The sequence below is a fragment of the Sceloporus occidentalis genome, unplaced genomic scaffold, assembly GCF_023333645.1.
Source record: "Sceloporus occidentalis isolate IW3139 unplaced genomic scaffold, rSceOcc1.0.p SCAF_8, whole genome shotgun sequence".
NCBI classification, from domain to species: Eukaryota; Metazoa; Chordata; class Lepidosauria; order Squamata; family Phrynosomatidae; genus Sceloporus; species Sceloporus occidentalis.
This window is the reverse complement of record NW_028316988.1, coordinates 7,453-22,025: the sequence shown is the minus strand read 5'-3', so window position 1 is coordinate 22,025 and position 14,573 is coordinate 7,453. Positions and strand designations below refer to the sequence as shown.

Below are 14,573 nucleotides of genomic sequence, written 5' to 3'. Positions count from 1 at the left end.
CAGTCCTCCAGGAAGCCCTCCCGCTTCAGGAAGGTGAGAGCCCTGCCTTCGCCTTCATTCCTGGCTGCAGAGGTTTTGTTTAACTACAATGTCCAAGAGCCGCTGATGATGAACTAAACAAGCCATTAATTTGTTTTAACAGGGACACAGAAGTCACTCTGCTGGATTAGAACCAAGGTGGCCTCTTTGGACCGGCATCTCATCCGCACAGCAACCGGCCGGACACCGTAAAGATCACCCGCAATCGACCCTAGCCATTGCGGACCTTCGGGCCCCGCTGGACCTGGAGATGCCCACCGGCCACAACGGCCCAGGGCTGCCAGCAGAGATCTCAATACTGCTGGATCCCAACACGGGTCTTAAAGAGTAAATAGATTAATACATAATTTTCTCTTCTGAACAACAGGCATCAGTTCGATGCTCATTTTCTGAAACCTACTCAGTTTATCTGGACTTGCTGTGTAAAGGAGGAGAATGTGCTGATGCAAACCCCTCCATCCATGACTGCGCCCAGATTTTGGAGGAAGAGTAAAAGAATATCAGTGGGGAACTTGGTTGAAATCGGTGGTATAATTCACTCCTTTTCTCGTGAGTTTCTTGACTTAAATATACATTGTATGAGTCCCCTTGGTTTGTCCTGAGTGGACTGCCAATAAATCCACGCAGGTGAAGCCCAAGTGCTTCTACTCCAAAAGAGAAAAGCTGGGAAAGTCCAGTCTCTGTGCAATGCATAACACAGCACACCTCCCTTGTCAATGCCCCCTGTCTTGCCTTTTTGTCCTGAATGCTTCAGCCTTCCCTTGCCCCAATGGGGGTCTGTGATGCCCACAATGGCTCCCGTGACAAGCCCCCCATGACCCCACAGAAGTGGGCTGGTGCCGCCTTGGCCTGGGAAGGGCCTTGACAAAACGCCCGGAGGCCCTTCCGAATCTGCGCATATTCCCAGAGCAAAACTGTCAGGAGCCAAGACAAATATTTGGGTTGAAATGTACAAGGCTGCCAAAGCCTCCCTCGGGGCTTGCACCCAGGCTAAAAATAATAAGCTCTCAGCTTCGCCAGATCTGTTTGGCTTGGTTCCTCCTGGGATAATAAGCCAGACGGTGGCTGCCATCATTCTCGGGGTGAGCTTTGGTCGCCTCAGCCAGGCCCCAGCCATTGCCTGGCAGAAGGAGGAAAGGAGGGCAGTCTGGGCATCTGGGGCAAAGGAAAAGGGAGAGAGGGAGACTGCGTTCCAGGTTCAGCCAGAGAAGCCATGGCCATGGATCTGCAAGCGCTGAGCAGGACGGTCTCTCCTTCATAGGGCCGCCATGGTCGAAGTGGACTTAAAGGCAGTTAGCAACAAACTGGGTATTAATATCACTTCATATCTCTTCAATGGCAGAAGACTCCCAAGGCATCTTGTGCCAGTCTTGCTCCAGGGCATCCACCTGGAATTGCTGCTCCATCCAGGCAGAGATACCTGTGTGTCTGTCGCACATGCGCAACCTGTGATCCCACAGTTCTTGGCCATGTTGACTCTCACATGCACCCCAACACTCCTCCTCCTTGAGACCAGACGGACCTCTATTGAAACCCATGCCTCCAAAGGCTAGGCTGGGGAAGGTTCCTGCCGGGGAAGACGAAGCTGAGCGCGGGAGACCAACAGTCCTCTTGCGTTTGGCCTGCTGCCCTCTATAAACTTGCATTTATTGAGCTACATCTCCATGGCTTTAGAAAATACTTTTTCAGTGTTTAAATTCCTGGCTTTTCTTGTGCCAGTGGTTTGTGTGGAGAAGCAGCATGGCAGCTTTCATGACAAAATGATAGATAGAAGACAGGCGTGCGAATTCTACCATCTGCAAATGAAAACCGATGCCATTGCAAAGTTTGGGCAACCCTTCTTGCGGAGATAAATGGCTGGGAAAGCCATTTGAGAAGCCAGTTTCAGGGCTGCTAGCTTTCAGGATCTGCACAATTTGGCTCCTGCAACAGCCTTCAGCTGCATGGCTGACAACCGTTCGGTCTCCCTTGGGGCTTTGAAAAGGGACACAGAGAGCAACACTGACATTTTAACTATCTGCTTTTCTTTTGTTGAGAAAGATGCCTGTCACAGTTTGTCAACTTCCAGCCTTTTGCTGAGGTTATTTTTGAGAATGGAGCTGGGAACCCTGCAACGTTTCCTTCCCTTGAAAAAGGGAAGGGAAGAGACTGGGTGACCCCCATGGGTCATTTGGCGCAACGGGGGCCTTGGAGAGCAGTGACCCTTCAAAGCGGAGCTTGGGAACAAGGACTCCGCATGGGAAGACATTCGGCTGCAAAGGGGCCAGGCGCTCTTACTGTGGGGCAAAGCCTTCTTGGAGAGGAGGAAAGTGGGGGGAGTGAATGGACTAAATTGGGGGCCAAGGAGCGACATTGCTCTGGCTGGCTGGCAAGGGTCAGCCGGGCAGAACAGCAACTCAACCAGCCCCAGGAGCCTGAAGCAATAAAGATGGAAAGCCCCTGGAGCCACAGATCCATTTGTGGTTTATCTCTAGCAAATTCTGGTCACAGCTTTTGGAAACTGCACCACATTTCCTGGTTTTCAAGCATCAAACCCAGTGCCTGAAGCCCACACTTTGCGCCCGGGAAGAACATGCTAAGTCCCCAGCATCTATCCAGGTAAGGCAGCCGGACGCAATGTCTGCCAGGAGGCCTTCCAGGGTTTCAGGCCGAAGGGCAGCAGAGTCCATCAGGAAGATCAGCGCTTTCTGTTCCGTATGTTCCATATGTGACACAGATTGTCATGCCATTTCCTTTGCTCCTTCCGGAAACTAGGCACAGCCGATGCAGGCCAGTGGGCTCCCTTCTGCATTCCTGGCAAGGAGGCAACTCAGGGGTACTATAGGCCCCATGGGGCAGTGGTTTGAGCATTGGACCATGAGTCCAGAGACCAGGGTTCGAAGTCTGGGTGACTTTGGGCAAGTGACACTCTCCCACCCCCAGAAGATGGTAATGGCGACCCCCCTCCAAAGAAACCTGCCAAGGAAACCCCAGGAATGGTTCATCTTAGGGTTGCTCTCCATCGGAAGTGACAACAACAAAGTCTTGGAGGAGGAGGCAGGCGCTGCCTTTTGCAGAGGTTGTGCCAACTGCAGAAATGGTGCCAGGCAGATCAGAGCTGGCTTCTGTTTTCTGTGGGAAACAAAGGATGACTAGGAGAAGCCTGTCTTACGAATTGCCAGGAGGGGCCTGGAGACTTCCTAGATACCGTCCTGGCTTTTGCCCAGCCCCATGCGCTGACCCCATGGCAGCCCCACGGCCAGCGCCCTTCTGGCTGAGTCATGTTTACTCTTGGGGAAATGAGGCCCAGCCGAAAATGCCATCTCCTTTGGGAGCAATGTTTGTTTACAAGGCGCTTCTAGCAACCAGGCGTAAAAAGGCTAGGCTGGCATGTATGTTGCGCTCACGCATAATGAATATAATGAATGGCAATGATAAGAGCACCACCTTTAAAAAGGAAAGAGGAGACAGGTGGGGCTGGGAGTGGGGCCCTGATTTAATGTCTGGTGAATTTATTCATGGCATTTAAAGGCATAGTGGTTTGAGTGCTGGAGTACGACTCTGCAGATCAGGGTTCGATTCCCAGCTCAGCCTTGGAAACCCACTGGGAGACCTTGGGCAAGAAGTCACACTCTCTCAGCCACAGGAGAAGACAATGGGAAATCTCCTCTGAAGAAACCATGCCAAGAAAACCCCATGATAGGGTTGCCTTAGGGTTGCCATCAGTCGGAAAGGACTTGAAAGTTCACAACAACAACAACAACAACAACAACAACAACAGTGTGTTGCTCTAGTTTCTTCTTGGCATCTACAAAGGGGCTGTAACATGAACATAGCCCCCCCTTTTGATAAAAAGAAAACGCAACAGCCGACAAGTGACTGCAAAGGGAAGGAAGCCAGGTGCATTTCCAAGTCTGGGAAGTTGGAGGGAAAGGCCTCGCAAAGCCCACCTCCATAGTCCTCCCTGGCAAAGCTGCCAAGCCAAGGCTGAGGCCTGGAGACAGGCATTGCCAGCTGAAACACAGAGGGCTAGGCTTCGGGTTCGGGTTCAGGCGTCTGGCAGCATGGCTCCCCTCCTCCTCCTCCTCAACTTGGCCCCTCTCCATGCGCCTGTGACTCATCTCCAAGGCTTGCGCTCCCAGGGGCTGGCGCCTTGGTGCTTTGCAATGCGCTCCTTTTCCCTTCTCTGGCTCTTCATTTCTTTGGGGACACAGACCCAAACTCAATGATCCCGCACCTTTTTCTTCTCACCAAACAGGCAAAGGCAGGGCAGATGCAGCCAACAAAGCAGCCGTGAAACAGATTGCCCTTCCTCTACCAAGACACACTGGACATGAGCGCATGAAAGGAAGGTTGACTTTGGGGCTGAGGGAAGGAGCCCTTCTTATCCCCTGCTATGTTTACAGCACAAACCCAGCATAGTGTCCATAGCCTTGAACGGTGACTCTGGAGACCGGGTTCAAATCTCCATCCATCGACGGAAAGCCATTGGGGACCATCTTGGGAGAGCCACTCTCTCTCAGCCACAGAGGAAGGCAAAGGCAAGCCCTCTTTCCTCTGGACAAACCTTGCGGAGAAAACCAAGTGATGGGGCCACACTAAATCAGGAATGACTTGGAGGCACATGAGAGCAACAATCCGATGATGTAGCTATGCTTCTTGGTATGCAAACTCTGTTTATTTTATGAAACTGGGTATATTGATAGGAGGGCAAAAGGGCACTAAACAGTTCCCAATCTTTCTTAAAATTATTCCAAGATTTCTTTTCAATCATCATTGTCAATTGATCCATTTCGGGAAGTTCAGTGGTCTTCTTCATCAACCAGTCTCTTTGTTTTGGAACTGGAGCTTCTTTCCATTACCTTGCAACTAATTAGAAACCCACGAAGAATGTGCCACTCCTGCAAAAGTGAACAGGAAGATCCCAAAGCCGCTCCTTCCACGGCTGGCGCACGGGCAGGAGGTGCCAACCCCGGATGGATCACCTGCTCAAGGGCCACTCCGGGTTGGGAGGCATTCGCATTGCTCACCCTGCCCTGCCCTGTCTCTGCCAAGGGACCTCTTTGATAAGGAGGGAGGAAGGAAGGAAGGAAGGAAGTCTGCGGTGGCACAGCTGGCTCTGCAAACACATGGCAATGCTCTTCTGCCAAGGGAAGAGCACCCAGCCCACTCCAGGCACACCTTCCGCTGGCAAGAGTCCCAAAGGGCTCTCCGGGATCTGATGGTAAGAAGAGGCATGATAATGATTAGTCAGGGAGGGCAGTAATCCATGGGAAGATCAAAGACATTCGCACCAGCGCCCCCCCCCCCCCCCTTCAAAGTCCATGGGGCAAAGGGAGCTCTTGCTGGAAGGGGCCTATGCCACTGGCTAACCCTGGGCTTCGAAGGGGAAAGGTGGTCCCATCATCAGTTGCTCCACTTGCATCCCTGGGTTTTGGGGACCCATTCCCCCCTTGTCTTGCCTTCTGTGCTCAGGAGGGGGGCTGCCTCTCTTTTGGAGGTCTGGGCTGTTCTCTCCTCCGTTCCTCCTTCAGTCAGTCCTTAGATCAGCTGCTCCTTTGCACTATCTGTCTCCTTAGAAGAACCATTTGTGCTGCTATGGCTTGGGGCTTGCTGTTCCCTCTGGACCTCCTCCAACACTTCCGGGGGTCCCATTAGGACTTTATTACTAGGTCAATTCTGTCAGCAGAGCCTCCAAACAGGAGAGGTGTCAGTCCATCTGTCCTTCTGGATGTTCCCACTCTCCGGAGTTCTCCTTGGGATCCCTGGCTTTGATTGCTTCTGTGAGTTTTCTCTGGAGGCATTCTCCTCATGGCTGGCCTCTCTCCCATTCCTCTGATCTCCTGCTAAGGTTTCCCACCCAAACCGGTTCCTCTGTCTGGGGGTCTCTCTGCTTTCCCTCTCTCTGGGGTCTTGAGGTGGACCCCTCACTCTCTCTAGACTTCCAAGCTGATCTTGAATGGGAAAGTCCCAGGGCAGCAGGGTTCAGATGGACATTGGCGAAAGGGGTCTTTATGCTTAAAAGCACCTTGATACTGAGACCGAGGAGGACTAAGGGGAAACATGGCTCTGGTGAAGGGAGGTTTGTGGGGAGGGACCCCACCTTGGACTGTTTTCTGCCTGGATCCAGATGGGATGCTGGGCCTGATCTCCTGGGGTCCGAAGTGGAGCCATTTCTCTCTCCAACAGCACAGAGTTTGTCTTTCCCAGCTTCTCGGGGCTCCAGAGGTTTGGAACATGCTGATCCCGACTTTGGCTCCCAAAGCCATTCCTAATTTGTGACCACAGAAGCAAGGATTAAGTCTTTCTGAAGCGCAACCGGAGTCAGGAAGGAAGCCGTCCAGCCGCAAAGGCAAGGAATGTCCGAGGCAGCATTTCTGCATGATGTCCCCTTCTGTCTCCATGGGGCTTGGAGGCCTGTGGGTCCCAGGAGGAGCAACCCTATAATTGGCTGAGCTTGTGGTCTACTAAATCCAAACCAGCCTCATCATCAGATCCAAAGAGGGGTTTCTTTTTACCAACCGGTCCAGAATAGCCGTGCCTTTGAGCCGTCCTGTATCCGAACCACAGCCCAGGATGAATTCTTCAGGGATGAAACAATGTGTGACTGTAATGTGGGGAGAGTTTGTTGCATGCCTAGGGATGAAATTACAGGGCTCTGCATACTTCTGACAGCATCCTGAAAGGCTCCCTTGGCACAGAAGCGGGCTTGGGTTGGGCTCCCTTCCCTCCTGCCGATCCGGGAGGATGCTCCCCGCTTTCCCTTCCTCCATTTTGGGGCCAGGATCCCTGATCGCTTCCAAAAGGCTCCAGGAAGGAAGGAAGGGCCCTGCTTCACAGAGTGGCAGCTCATTGCCTCTGTTTGTTATCATTGTTATCACTTTATTATTGTTACTCCTAACTGGGATTTTATTCTGTATTGTATATTTTACACGTATTGAAATCTGCCTCCATCCAAACCAGAAAGGTGGGATATAAATAATAATAATAATAATAATAATAATAATAATAGATTAGATATCTTAGGATTTCTTGACTGCAGTCTCTCTCCTGACCAACATTTGATCCAAGCTCAAGGAACTGTTTCGCTGTTTCTATTTGCTTGACTCTGTGTAGGATTTTGGTGGCCATGATTTCTGTTTCCTTCATGTCCAAAGTAATAACTAATAAAGCATTTATAAACCTTAGAGCCAGAAAGCATCTATGTATAGTAAGGCTGTATCTGTAAATGTGTGAGAACGGAAGAGTAAGACATAATAATCACTGCTTCTGGGAACGGATAAGGAAGGGAGAATTAATAATAATAATAACACTACAAGTAATAATAATAATAAATTTATTTATATACCGTCTTTCCAAAAAGATCAAAGCGGTTTACAAAATTACATAAAAATGCAAATAAATAAAATACCTAAAGAAAATATAATATATACAACTAAAATCCCATCCTTCATCCCTCAATTAAAATACAATCATCATGAAACATTACATACTAAGAATAAGAATATAAAGGCCAGAGGTGCTTTCCTCTCTCTTGCCACGAATGGATGGAGTGCATGGCTTTTGTGCATTATGCGCACCAGGATATCCGGGCTGTTATTCAGTAGAAACCATAGGAAATAGCCATTACAGTAAATACATAAGGATATAATAAGAGTAAATTAGTACTATCACAAATAATTGAAGGATTAAGGCATGGTTTATGGAATGAAGATAATCATGAGAGCTTACAAAATGTATTGACCCCGTTTGTCTAATTGAAGATAACTGTTTGTATGTAATTTGGAAACAAAGGAAAAAATAAACCAATAAAGTTTTTATTTTTTTCAAAAAACCCAAAACCAAACTCCAGTTCCCAGAATTCCATAGCCTTGAGCCTAGGCCTGAACGCTTCCTTCCTGCAACACCCCGGAAGATCCTTATCTTGTGTCACTCTCCCTTTTTCCTATCTCTCCGGCTGACTCTGGGCGCATGCGCAGTACAGTCCCGTAGTCATAATAGAAGAGAACGCGCTCCCTGCGCATGCGCCGTAGCGCGCCAGGCCGCCATTTTCCCTCCTCCTCTCCCTCCGAGGATGGAGTCCGGCGGGGGCCGCCGCGAGAAGCTCCCTCCTCCGCTGCCGCCGCCGCCGCCTCCTCCGTCGAAGGGCAAGGAGGGCTCCGGGAGCAACAGCGCCAGCCGCCTCGAAAAGGCCCGACAGCGCGCGGCCCAGCAAGAGCTCAAGCAGCGGCAGAGGGCCGAGGTGGGCGGGGCTTCCTACGCAGATCGGGAGCCTAGGGCCGGCCACGCCTCCTCCGCTCTCTTCTCGCGAGACTTGGAGAAGCAGGGCTTTGGAAAAGTTACTTTTTACAACTGCCTTGAGTCCCATAATGCTCCCAAATGGCATGAGCCTTTTCAATGGAACCTTTTTGACTCCAAAGATGTTTTGGGGAGGAAAGTGGAAATGGATCAATAATATAATATTGCAGCTTAAATCAATAGATTAATAAATATATTATTGCAGCTTCAGTTTATACATTTAATAATTAAATATATTCTTACAGCTTCACTCAATAAATATATTTAATAAAGTAATAAATATATTAATTAAAGCTGCAAGAATATATTTATTAAATATATTTATAAATGGAAGCTGCTTGAATATATCAATTTATGAAATATATTCATTGTTTGCCTTGTATTTTTTTATGTATGTATTTTTGTCTTTCATAAAATTTCAATATATATATATATATATATATATATATATATATGTAAATTCTTGCAGCTTCAATTTAAAAATATATTTAATAAATTAATAAATGTATTCTTGCGGCTTCAATTAATAAATATGTTTATTCAATTAATACATATATCTTGAATGTATCTTCTCCCGCTCCCTCTCTCGGCGGCTCTGTGTTCGAGGCGCTCTTCTTTGATGCTGAGGGACGGTTTTGCATTCTCCTCCCTTTAACGCCCTTCTTCTCCCTGGTTTCCCACTTAGATCTATGCGCTGAACCGGGTGATGACTGAGCTGGAGCAGCAGCAGTTTGATGCCTTCTGCAAGCAGATGCAGGCTTCTGGCGAGTGAGGAAGAGGAAGAGGAAGAGGTGGGATGCCTGCCCTTCTCCCTCCAGGGACTCTGCAAGCTCAGGGTTCGAATCCCTGCTTGTCCCTGGAAACCAGCCTCACAAGGAGTGTGCCCTTCAGCACTCCCTGCGCGGTTTCCGATGCGCAAAGGCACACAGCCCTCCCCTGAACAAACCTTGCCAATGAAAACCCAGGGAAATCAGAGAATGACCCTGTAGCTGTAGATTAGTTATGTTCAAAATGCCTACTTGCAAGTCTTGCCATGGACCTTGCGCTTGCAGAAGGTGTCGTCCAGTGGGTTTCCACGGCTGTGCGGAGATTTGAACCCTGACCTTGCAGAGTCCTTGTCCCAGCGCTCATGCCTTTCTGCCACATTGACTGCCCCTCCTCCTAAGTATGTTCTAAGTATCTTGCCTGCTTTGCTTCACTGCAGAGGGGGCAGCCATTTTGCAGGGGGAGTGTGCATTCAGCATGCCTCTCCTTTGAAACCTCTCTCTGTGTCTCTCTTCCAGAGGGGTCCTGTCCTCAGCCTCCGTCTCCCTCCATCCCTGATTTGGTCCGTCATCCTCCATCCCTGCAGAGTTACAAAGTCTGGCCTTCCCCGGGGGGAATGTCCTGCTTGGGAGAAGAAGACCACAACCGCAACGCGCATCATGTGTCACCGTGGCCTTTGGCCCCGAACACGCACCACTCCAAGGAGACAGACATATGGCTGACCCTTTAACACCGACGCTGTTGTCTGCCCCATAAAGGTGGTACACGGTCTGTGTTTGTGTCTCTGCAGCCGAAGTGGGCAGCACTTTTAGGGTGAAAGAGGCCCTGCCCTGTGTCTTCAGCACCCCATTCCACTTGGAGTGGGGAACAAAAGCCCCTCGAGAAGCCAAGGACGGGCTTCATTGTGGTGCCTGGAAGCGGTTGAAGCGCACTACACAACTGGACAGCCACTGCTGTGGGTCTCACCAGTCTGGGGCAATGGGCTGTGAACGCACGCTCCTTCCAGACGCATGGCTTCAAATGCTGTGCCTTCCCAGCAGAGGAGCCCTCTATCTTCTTTGAAACCTTGCACTGTTTAATACTAACGACGCCTGGATCAAGCCCCTTTGCAGGCCCTGGATCTGCATTTGCCAACGAACACACAACCCTCACGGTCCGGACACTCCATTGGCTGCATTCGTTTTCATTTCTTAACAAGCGGCAGTCATGAAATAATACCTTTCTCTGTGTTTTTGTTCTGCTTATCGTTCAATCGGGAGGCGCAGGTTGCAATGTGCGTTGCGTCTTCTTACACAAAACGAGAAATAAAATGTTAAGGCAAGCATGAAAACCCTTCCTTGTGGTTGTTGTTTTTTTGTATTTAGTCAATGGGTGCAACATTTATTTTGTTATTTGTCCTGTCCTATAAATATATTGAGCTTCAGTCAATATATTTAATAAATTAATAAATATATTCTTGCAGCTTCAGTCAGTTCCCTTTGACTCCTCCATTGCACTTAATGGGACTAGAGCATCCATAGGATTTGGGTATATAATAATACTCAATAATAATATTGGGTAATAATAATAATAACAACAACAATAATACAGTGGAACCTCGCCATAGGCGGGCGTGCCATACGTGGCCTTGAGCATAAGTGCTCAAGCCGCGGCGCGTGCGCGGGGCGGAAGGGGCGGTGCGTCCCATTCAGTTGAATGGGCGCGCGTGCCCGTTGCGCCCCGCGCACCTCCGCGCCGCCGTGCACGAGCCCCATTGTTTACAATAGGGCTCGAGCATAGGCGGAAATTGCCATACGCGGCGGGATCCGGAACGGATCCCCCACGTATGGCAAGGTTCCACTGTAATAAAGCATTCACTTTTTAATTGATAAAAGAGATACAGAAGGGGGGGGGTCTAAACTTTTGGAAATGCCAAGCATTGCTGGCCTCAAGGGTTTGGTTTGGAGAAGAGAGTCTTTGGGGAAAGGAGAGAGGAAGAAGGCATCCAGGTGCATTTAGATGCAACCCTCATCATCATCATGATCACCAACACCTGAGTCTCCATTGATCAAGTTCTGGCTCAGCAGAACATTCCTAATACAAGGCTGCCATCTAGTGGCGACTCTAGAGCGCTGCAGCCTCTGAGGTTCCTCCAAAGTCCGTTGGATAGACCTAGAGAGAGAGAGAGGCGCAGGGGTCGAGCAAGAGATCGAACTAAGGAGAGAGAGAGGCGCTGAGGTCAATCAAGAGAGCGAATTAAGGAGAGAGAGAGGGGCGCAGGGGTCGAGGAAGAGGTCGACCTAAAGAGAGAGAGGGAGGGAGGGAGGAGCCTCGAGGGGAGAAGGCACCCTTTCTGCTGCCGCTAGAGGGCGCTCGAGGACAACAGGGAACTTAGCGAGTGAGAGAGAGAGAGAGAGAGAGTGTGTGTGTGTGTATGTGTGTAATTTATATCAATATTAATATTATTAATATTATACAATTATATACAATTATATAAAATTTTATATAATTATATAAAGAAACATAAATACATATACAAATATATATATATAGAATTTTTATAAAAATATAATTAAAAATAAAAGATAAAATAAATAAAAATAAATAAAAATAAATAAATAAATAATAAAATAATAAAAATAAAAATAGACTATAGGTGTGGTACGGCCCTCCTCTGAGGCTGAGAGAGTGTGACTTTTCAGTGTATAAAATCATATATAACTGTCAAAAATAAATAAAAATAATAAATAATATAAAATAAACAAACAAACAAATAATAAAAAACAAATAAAAATCAATAAGGTTAGATGGAGAAATAAACCAGTTTGAGACCTCTTTAACTACTCAGCCTGCTGCCCCTTCATATATTATTATTATTATTATTATTACCATCATCATCCTTATAATTATTATTCATGTCTTATTATTCATAGACTATGGGTGTGGCATGGCCCTCCTCTGAGGCTGAGAGAGTGTGACTTTTCAGTATATAATCCTGCGAGTGCAGGGACTGCGTTTGGGACTACCATTCCCATCATCCCCAACCAACCCTCATGCCCATGGCCCTGGAAGAGGGCTCAAGCGTTCTGGGGATTTCCAGAAAGGGGCCTCAGGGGGCCAAGAGCACAGACAGCCTGAAGGGAGACATCCCCAACCTCTGCATGGTCTGGGGATGATGGGAACTGTCCTCAACGACCCCCCCCCACATGCTGTGCCTTGTGAGAAGGATGGGAACTGTCTTCTAAGACCCCCCCCCCCACATGCTGTGCCTTGTGAGGATGATGGGAACTGTCTTCTAAGACCCCCCCCCACATGCTGAGCCTTGTGAGGATGATGGGAACTGTCTTCTAAGACCCCCCCCCACATGCTGAGCCTTGGGAGGATGATGGGACCAGTGTTCTAAGACCCCCCCCCACATGCTGAGCCTTGTGAGGAGGATGGGAACTGTCTTCTAAGACCCCTCCCCACATGCTGAGCCTTGTGAGGATGATGGGACCTGTCTTCTAAGACACCCCCCCCCACATGCTGTGCCTTGTGAGGAGGATGGGAACTGTCTTCTAAGACACCCCCCCCCCACATGCTGAGCCTTGTGAGGATGATGGGAACTGTCTTCTAAGAGCCCCCCCCCACATGCTAAGCCTTGTGAGGATGATGGGAACTGTCTTCTAAGACCCCCCCACATGCTGAGCCTTGTGAGGATGATGGGCACTGTCTTCTAAGACCTCCCCCCCCCACACGCTGAGCCTTGTGAGGAGGATGGGAACTGTCTTCTAAGACCCCCCCCCACATGCTGAGCCTTGTGAGGAGGATGGGAACTGTCTTTTAAGACCCCCCCCCCGACATGCTGAGCCTTGTGAGGATGATGGGACCTGTCTTCTAAGACCCCCCCCCCCACATGCTGAGCCTTGTGAGGAGGATGGGAACTGTCTTCTAAGACCCCCCCACCCACATGCTGAGCCTTGTGAGGATGATGGGAACTGTCTTGTAAGACCCCCCCCACATGTTGAGCCTTGTGAGGATGATGGGAACTGTCTTCTAAGACCCCCCCCCCACATGCTGAGCCTTGTGAGGAGGATGGGAACTGTCTTCTAAGACCCCCCCCCCCACATGCTGAGCCTTGTGAGGATGATGGGAACTGTCTTCTAAGACCCCCCCCCCACATGCTGAGCCTTGTGAGGATGATGGGAACTGTCTTCTACGACACCCCCCCCCCACATGCTGAGCCTTGTGAGGCTGATGGGACCTGTCTTCTAAGAACCCCCCCAACATGCTGAGCCTTGTGAGGAGGATGGGAACTGTCTTCTAAGACCCCCCCCAACATGCTGAGCCTTGTGAGGATGATGGGACCTGTCTTCTAAGACCCCCCCCAACATGCTGAGCCTTGTGAGGATGATGGGACCTGTCTTCTAAGACCCCCCCCCCCCAACATGCTGAGCCTTGTGAGGATGATGGGACCTGTCTTCTAAGACCCCCCCCCAACATGCTGAGCCTTGTGAGGAGGATGGGAACTGTCTTCTAAGACCCCCCCCCCACATGCTGAGCCTTGTGAGGAGGATGGGAACTGTCTTCTAAGACCTCCCCCCCCCACATGCTGAGCCTTGTGAGGATGATGGGAACTGTCTTCTAAGACCCCCCCCCCCACATGCTGAGCCTTGTGAGGAGGATGGGAACTGTCTTCTAAGACCCCCCCCCCACATGCTGAGCCTTGTGAGGAGGATGGGAACTGTCTTCTAAGACCCCCCCCCCAACATGCTGAGCCTTGTGAGGATGATGGGACCTGTCTTCTAAGACCCCCCCCCCAACATGCTGAGCCTTGTGAGGAGGATGGGACCTGTCTTCTAAGACCCCCCCCCCCCCACACACATGCTGAGCCTTGTGAGGAGGATGGGAACTGTCTTCTAAGACCTCCTCCCCCACATGCTGAGCCTTGGGAGGATGATGGGAACTGTCTTCTAAGACCCCCCCCCACATGCTGAGCCTTGTGAGGAGGATGGGAACTGTCTTCTAAGACCCCCCCCCCACATGCTGAGCCTTGTGAGGAGGATGGGAACTGTCTTCTAAGACCCCCCCCCCACATGCTGAGCCTTGTGAGGAGGTTGGGACCTGTCTTCTAAGACCCCCCCCCCCATGCTGAGCCTTGTGAGGAGGATGGGAACTGTCTTCTAAGACCCCCCCCCGACATGCTGAGCCTTGTGAGGATGATGGGAACTGTCTTCTAAGACCCCCCCCACATGCTGAGCCTTGTGAGGATGATGGGACCTGTCTTCTAAGACCCCCCCCCACATGCTGAGCCTTGTGAGGAGGATGGGAACTGTCTTCTAAGACCCCCCCACATGCTGAGCCTTGGGAGGATGATGGGAACTGTCTTCTAAGACCTCCCCCCCCCCCACATGCTGAGCCTTGTGAGGAGGATGGGAACTGTCTTCTAAGACCCCCCCCCCACATGCTGAGCCTTGTGAGGATGATGGGAACTGTCTTCTAAGACCTCCCCGCCCACATGCTGAGCCTTGTGA

The 14,573-nt window shown here is 50.0% G+C and overlaps 1 protein-coding gene across 1 annotated transcript; it reads left to right on the top strand.

Annotated features, from left to right (window-relative positions):
• Window positions 1-4,205: 4,205 nt before the first annotated feature.
• LOC149307565 (small vasohibin-binding protein-like) lies at window positions 4,206-10,411 on the top strand. The gene is made up of 4 exons (XM_089537213.1): window positions 4,206-5,242; window positions 6,229-8,260; window positions 9,002-9,107; window positions 9,600-10,411. Exons 2-3 carry the CDS (start codon window positions 8,093-8,095, stop codon window positions 9,086-9,088), a joined length of 255 nt encoding a protein of 84 aa, XP_089393339.1. The 5' UTR covers window positions 4,206-5,242; window positions 6,229-8,092; the 3' UTR covers window positions 9,089-9,107; window positions 9,600-10,411.
• Window positions 10,412-14,573: the final 4,162 nt, after the last annotated feature.

Bases quoted from the DNA above. Each gene is read 5' to 3' on its own strand.
- LOC149307565 (XM_089537213.1), top strand. From the start codon at position 8,093: ATGGAGTCCGGCGGGGGCCGCCGCGAGAAGCTCCCTCCTCCGCTGCCG. The intron at 8,261-9,001 runs GTGGGCGGGGCT...TTTCCCACTTAG, and splicing joins AGCAGCGGCAGAGGGCCGAG to ATCTATGCGCTGAACCGGGT.